Here is a 7,710-nt window from a genome sequence, read left to right on the forward strand (position 1 = left end):
GAGCATCACCTAGATCCAATGACTGCTAAGTGTTCCATTTATTCTCATGAGAGATGGATTCATGTTGAATCACTACTCATGAAACATGGGTCAATGAGTTTGACTCAAAATCACACAATTAAATCCTGATAGCAATATCATAATGTAAATATTTTTGTTTTTGTTTTCAATTGCACTACATTGACATTAGAGTATTCATTCAATCCTATGATGTGATTGAGGTTTGCTACAAGTTTATTTGGAATTTAAAATGGAGATTGAATTTGCATTTGAAGAAGTTTTTAGTTGTAATGTATTTTGTATAGCGTAAGGAGAACATTTATGTGTAAGACCTGTGGAGCAAGGGTATGGTGTGCTTACTACAAAGTAAGCTAAATTATTTCTTGACATTGAAAGTTGTGATTTTTGTGAAATATTTTTTGTGGATAGTTAGATCCATAAACTAGGTGAGTTATAGTTTGTTTGTTGATAGTTGAATCTACAAATGCATTTTTATTTTTATTTTTTTGTGTGGATAGTTAAATCCACATACTTGGTTAGTTTCTAGTGATTTGTGGATAATTGATTCCATAGATTGGCTCTGGACAACTAAATGTTTGGTTAAATAGTGTGAACATTTTCTTAGACATGAGGAGTTTGGAATGATATCAAAGAAAAATTGGATAATTAGAATAATTTGTTATAAATGAGAAGATTGGGATGATGTTGGGTTGATGTTGATGCATTGCTCGATAATCAAGACATATTCTTTGACATAACAATTTAGGTTGATATTTATAAAAAGTTGGATGATCAATACATTTTCCCGTGCAAAGAAATCGAGGTTGATGTTGGTACATTTTTTTTTCATAATATAACAATTAACAAGTTGGTTGGGAAAAGGTTTACATTTAATAATCTAGTTATTAAATTAGTTATTTGGATAAGGCTGACATCATTCTCATAAAATAATAGCTAAGGAGACAAAAGTGTAAAGAAGGAAAAGAGGAAAGAGAGAAAACCCACTAGGAACAAAGGGCGCTTGCACCGTAGTGCCTGCCCTTGGTGTTTGTTAGCAAAATTGTATAATGGTAGTTAAGAAAGGGAAATGGCATGCATGACAACTGCAATTTGCGAATCATATTGAAGAAGACACCAAAGCATTTGAAAAGGTAACTATTGAAGAAAACAAAATATCAATTCTATAAACTGTATATAAGTATTGTGTAGGTGAAAAACAGCATTGCTTATAATTTAGTTAATGAAGATGTAGTTCTTTCAACCAAAGAACTCAGTGACCGCAAAAACTAAGAACTTCGAGGATGCCAATGGTGCAAAGGTACCCAAGGAATTTCACATTACATCCTACCTTGTTTACATGATAGCATAAGTATTCAAGCTTCTCTTAAATACTGACAAAGGCCACTAAAATATTTTTTAACACAGAGTTTTAGTCGTAAAAGAACTCTCCAGGCAAAGTGACAGAGAAATTATGCACTCAGGATTCGATATCACATGTACAGTTGTCATTATACCAAAATTCACATATATTTCTGAATTTTCAGATCAACATGTTCACAATTAATATCCAGATCAATGGATGATTTATATCTTTATTAAAGCAACGACCTACTCAAACACCGTCTTAGTCACTGCTATGATCTATTGGAAATTTCTCTGCCTACTGTAGCAGAGCAGTAAGAATGGTCTTCACCTGACTGTTTATTTTGGCAGCTGGATGATTTTTGCTTCCCTGATAATCGATTAAATCTGCAGTCTTTTCGTCAAATATCACTTCTTGAGAACTAGCATTGTGAAGAGCAAACAACTCTTTGTTAATTATCTTCAAATTCAGCTTCACCCCAATTTGTCTGAGATGATAAGTACCCCTGCAACCCCTAGCATCTGATCCTCCCACTGCCATTTTAGCACTTGCTTTGCTTTTCTATGCATTAATACACGCCCAATCCAGAGCATCCTTCAATACACCTGTATTGAACACACAATCATTCATATTTATACAAAAGAAATGAATGAATCTATTACTGATCATAAATCTCTTTCCAGCAAATGTCTTTTTATTACCAGTGATGGAATAGTTGTATTCTGGGCAAGAAAATATGATACAGGCTACTGCCTTAACCTTCTTAATAAAGGACTCCACTGCTGGAGGATAAGTGAGATAATTCTGGCCATTCCCATTATTAGAATGCTGCGTTGCACAATCAGAATTATCAACATTCAACAACCAGAGAAACTGTTCTAGCCCGTCCATGGATGTGAAAAACACCTAAAGTTTGTCGGTTAAAAACTGAAATTCTAAACCCTAAGCTAAACTATGCATACAGATCAAGCTCTTAGAGACCTGCTTTACCAATAGAAGGGCAAACATGCCTTAGAACGATCTTACAATCCTAAATTCCCAGACAGCCATATCAGCATCAATAAATTGCTCAACATCACAAAGCGGGGAAAACACCGATTTTGATATAAAAATAGGGGAAAGAGACCGATTTTGATACGAAAAGAACAAAAGAGCATCGATTTTGATTAAAAAGAAATAAGCAAATAAATAAAATATCCTAAATGAAAATAAAAGCTTAATGATCAATATTCGAAAACTATCCCTTCTCCATCAAATGAAATAAATGGGATGGAATTTGTACGCAGAACCTTTTATATTAAGGATTCAAAATAAATAAATAAATCCCCAGTACCTTCGCGAGATTCAACGCTCTGCGATGACTGATTCATCACAGTCAAATCTGGCTTCTGCAAAAAATGTTCTCCCTTCTCTATTTTAAAATGCTCTCTACCATAGCCGCTAGGATTCGAGCCCTGGGCCTGCGGCTGCGGCTGCCTAATGTTGTTTTGCACGGAGAGCATCATTTTGACCAAATACTGAAACCCTAACTCGATCACCAGAACCAGAACACTAAATCACGTTTCCTAGCTCCACAATTTTCCCCCAATATATTCAATTCAATCCAACAATTTTCTCCAGCTCAAAAAAGAGAAAATCATTGCACACGTCACAGTATTCCCCAAAATCACCATATAAACATTGTATATATACCTAAGCCGACCATTAACAGGTATATAAATAAATAAAGGCCGAGGAAGAAATGTGCAGGGCTATTCCAGAGCCGTCTCTTTAAAGTCTAGCGCCTTTGTCGCATAGATTTTTACGAGCGGTAAAGTCACACAATGGTCAGATTGATTAAAGGCAGTGATGATTATAATATCCAGGTCAGCGACAACAAGGATCTGAGTCGGCACATGAAGCACGATGAAAGGAAGATATGATTGCAAGGATTACACTACACTCAAACAGTACTCAGAGCAGCGATTAGAAGCAGCCACGTTATATTGAAAAAGCTACGTATGAGAAAAATTCTATCATCGATAAGAACAATACAGACGCAGCATATATAATAGAAGGGTGCGATTATTTTAGAATCAAGGCACACGCATAGTGGAGAACATGAAGAACAATGCCGGTAAAAAATCAAAAACAAAAAATACAGAAAGAGTCTCAGAGAAAGATAAGCGGCGGTAAATTTGGAAATCTAGAGCCGCACCACGAACTAAGCAAACCTCAGCTTGCCTAACAATTTTCAGATCTCAAATCCTGATGCGGCCGTATGGAAAAAAAATGCCCAACAACTCACCTGAAAAAGCTTCCCTTGAATTGAACCCTTGACCAGAAGATTATAGAAAAACCCCAGCGAAAAAAGCTTGCACATGCGAAATCATGAACGATGCAGAATGGAAGAGATGCCTCTTGCAATTTATGAAACTATGTACTTAAAGCATTGAGTATGCAATGAATGAACTCACTGGCAATGGTGGATGCAATAAATGACATTAGGATAAGTAAATGATTTTTTGAAAACAAAATTTAATTTATTCATTGCGTTTTTCAGTTTCATCTAATCAAATTTGAGATAAATGTTTTTTTATTTAAATTAATATGGAAAAAAATTAGACTTTATAAGGAATCATGGTCCCAAAAAAATATTAAATTCTAATTGGTTAGATTAATTAGAGCTAAAAAAAACTTAGTGGATCCAATAATTTCCCTAGAAAGAAAGAACAAACATAGAGTAAAAGAGGAAAAATTAGAACAAGAATAAGAACAATAACATCTTTCTTATTGATTTACATGTGAATAGAATTATAGACTTCCTCAAAGAAAAATGGAGGAAAAATATAATAAAATTGAAAAAAAAAGAAATATTTCTCAATTTAGCTTACAAACCAAGCAAGTGCAAGTTTATCCATAAATCAAGGATAAAACAAGTTGCAAAAAATAACTTTCCTTGAAGGTAGGCATATGAAAACAAATCTCGCTAGTTTTATTCCACTAGCATCATTTATATACTATAAGTTTAATTTAAAATAATTAGAAGCCAAGGGTTAAGAAAAGTAATGAAGAATAATCCTATTCTACTAGGCAAAGTGTTGAAGGTGAAAATATTTGTTTTCATTCAAATGTTGGTAAAAGAAAAATTCTATGTATATGATGACATAGTTAGAGCAAAGGGCATATACATGCATAGTTACCACTTTATATATATTTGAACCTTGAAAAATGAGTCAATACGAGGACAATAATAAATCAAATGATTATATAATTTTCTATAGAGATTTTGTATTGTTAACAAATGTTGAGAATTGGAAGCTACATGCTTAGTATTCATGCTATCAACTTGAAAATCAAGATTCAAACAATTTTTTTTTTAAATGTTGGCACGATCTTTCTCCTCTAATAGCCACACTTTCTAAATTACTAGGTGTAAATATTTTGGATGCAATACATATTCACAAAAGAATTGTTAATTCTATATTGGATATCTTGCTCTCAGGTGCAAAAAGAAAGTGCCAATCTTACAACATTAATAAATAACTCTAATGAAAATTACCAAAAATTATCATGTTATCTCTCACAAGTTGTAAAATTATGGATTTATGCAAAGGTATTAACACTGCCATAATGTTTGGTATGTGGTTTTCAAATGCAACATCCTTCACATTTATATTGAGCATAGGACATGAATAGACATATCCCTTCATGGGACATGTCTATTCGATAATCAGATAATTAATATTAATCATATATATATAAAGGATAAAGACATCTAAATTGACTAAACCTTTAACACTTCCTCTTAATCAAGAAGGATAAATACATTTTGATAATCAAAATTAAAGGAAAATCAATATTTTAAATAACCCAAAGATGATCAATGAGATGATATCTAAGCTCTTGGTTATTAAAATAGCTAGTATGCATTTATACAAACAACCCAAAAATAATCAATTTGATGATATATAAGCTCTTAGTTGTTAGTCTCACAAAATGCATACTTACCTCATACCCAATATGCATCTATACAAGCAACTCAAAGATAGTCAATTTAATGACATCTAAGCACTCAGTTGTAAGTCTCACAAGATGCATATTCTCATTATTTAAGTACAACACTTACTCAAAATGTATAACATGGAGTTTAGCCCACTAAAGATGCCACACATCAACACTCCCTCTTAGCTAGGAAGGATAAACACAAGATATTACACCATTGGTAATATTAGGAAGTTACACAACAAAGAAATCTTTGATCAGAAGACTTCCATTATATGATATCACATGGGTATTGGCCTATCTGAATGTTAACACATGACATAATTCACCAAATACACTTTTGATATCATATTAGATAACACGAGTATTGGCCTATCTGAACATCAATCAAATGATATTCACCAAGTACTCAATGTGGTTTTGATATCACATCTGATATCAAGAGTATTGGTCATTTAGAATATTTAGATGCAAGACATTCACCATTTACTAAATTTATTTGATCTCATAATACAAGTTAATGTAAGATCGTCATCTTACAACAACTCCAAATATAAGTGATGATCATTTAGAAGTTGTCACTCTCTCATAATGGAACCAGGGGGTAGGCCCATTAAATCATGCAGTCACACATGCATGACACCAAAAGTTTACATGAAGTCAAAACAGATACTATAATGTGGTATTGCCATGACATTTGCCACAAACCATATAAGAGAATAACGTTTTCACCTCAAACTTATGTCTCATAGAGAAGAATGCATTATGAGGGATTATACTAGGAACTTCTTCTTCACAAAGAAACACTAACCTTTTGACCTCCTTGTTAAGGTTATTTCCAATAAGCTGTTAAAATTCCCTCTGAATCTAACACATATCATTTATCTGCTCCCTCTCCTTGTCCAAAGTTGCCTCTAATAAAATTTTATGCTCCTTGGTTCGCATGGAACTTCATCCCATGAATCATAGTCCCTTTAACTGTGATAATTTTCTAATTAATAGAGAAAGCATCTCAGCATAGTCTACTCCTTCAGAATTAATATGACCGAGATCACCGAGGGTTGAGTTGAGCATATCCTCTATCTCCCTCCCTTTAAAGGTTGACTTTAATGAAATATTCGTCTCCCTCTAAATCTCAATCTTCATGTCCTGCAAGAACATTCTCAGAGAAAAGATCAAGGCACATATATCTTATAATACAAATAAAAATATTAACATTAGTTATGATGTTTAGTATTTTAACTCATGCCCATGACTAACAACATAAATAATTATAACTCTTCATTTTATGAATTTAATTTTGATTCCATCTAGCCATTCTTATAGAGACGACCTCAACCTTTATAGTGACATGCAAGCATTCATATAGAGACAAGTGTGGTTCCTACATTGGTACTATAGAACTTGATCCATTATTTCTATAAATTCATTTAATGAACATATAATATTGAATTATAAACATTCATCCAATTATTATTCTTGAATAATAATCTACTCTTATATATAATATTATTATAATATCAGCTTAATATTCATATATTCATACTATTTCCATTCGCATATAAATCAATAATACATTATACTTACCTTTGGGATTACTAAATGTATGCCCTTATGTTGCACAATCAATAGAATATTTCACACATGGAGATCATCCATGATCGATTCTAGTCATGGTAGTTAGATGGAGACCTTAATGCCTCACATAGCCCATGCTATGGATTGTCTTTGATTACCATGGTGTCAATCTTGTAGACTCTTACTTAAATATGGGGTCCATGCCTTTTAAATTCCCTTTAATCAATGGTCTATCTTTCCAACATAACTTTTCACCCCTCATGTCATTTGATGCTTTTGATGTGTTTAATGAATCATTGTTTTCCCAATGATTTCCATTTCCAAGTCAAAGTATGGTATTTCATGTCACACCAATTTGATTGCACATCCCACTCCATGTCATACAAATCGAGGCAACAATTATCCAGCCAATTTTTTAACATGGTTGGATGTCCATGCCATGGCCATTAAACATTGAAAACTCTGTTGTCTGCCATCTATGTGCCCTCTTGTCAGTGTTTTTAGTGTTTAGGCGTTGTTGTATGGTAAATTTGTTACTATCAAACATTAATAAGTTTCTATTATTTAAAATTTATACTATTATTAAAATTTTCTATCATTTAACTAAATCTTATTTTTAAAATTTATTTTGATATGTATTATTATATTTACTAAAAAATTTAATTTGATATATATAGAACTAAAATAATTTTATATTATAATATAATTATTCTTACAATAAAGGGCTTTTCTTTTCTTTTAAAAAGCTATGCCTAGCGAAAATGACAAAATTCACAAAAAAGAAA

At 32.5% G+C, this 7,710-nt stretch overlaps 1 protein-coding gene across 4 annotated transcripts; it reads right to left on the minus strand.

The window, feature by feature from the left end:
- Positions 1 to 1,308: 1,308 nt before the first annotated feature.
- Positions 1,309 to 3,850, minus strand: LOC149555545 (NAD(P)H:quinone oxidoreductase-like). 4 transcript variants are annotated; one of them, XM_089829639.1, is made up of 3 exons: positions 3,651 to 3,850; positions 2,065 to 2,191; positions 1,309 to 1,968 (listed from the first exon to the last, which is right to left on the minus strand). In XM_089829639.1, exons 1-3 carry the CDS (start codon positions 3,723 to 3,725, stop codon positions 1,925 to 1,927), a joined length of 246 nt encoding a protein of 81 aa, XP_089685765.1. In that variant the 5' UTR covers positions 3,726 to 3,850; the 3' UTR covers positions 1,309 to 1,924. The 4 variants fall into 4 exon arrangements, with proteins under 4 accessions (XP_089685765.1, XP_089685769.1, XP_089685767.1 ...); XM_089829643.1 differs by lacking the exon at positions 2,065 to 2,191 and having other exon boundaries at positions 2,697 to 3,705; XM_089829641.1 differs by lacking the exons at positions 2,065 to 2,191; positions 3,651 to 3,850 and adding an exon at positions 2,697 to 3,644.
- Positions 3,851 to 7,710: the final 3,860 nt, after the last annotated feature.

Source organism: Cupressus sempervirens, chromosome 5, assembly GCF_028749045.1.
Source record: "Cupressus sempervirens isolate cs-2001-9-10 chromosome 5, ASM2874904v1, whole genome shotgun sequence".
In the NCBI taxonomy this organism is placed as follows: domain Eukaryota; kingdom Viridiplantae; phylum Streptophyta; class Pinopsida; order Cupressales; family Cupressaceae; genus Cupressus; species Cupressus sempervirens.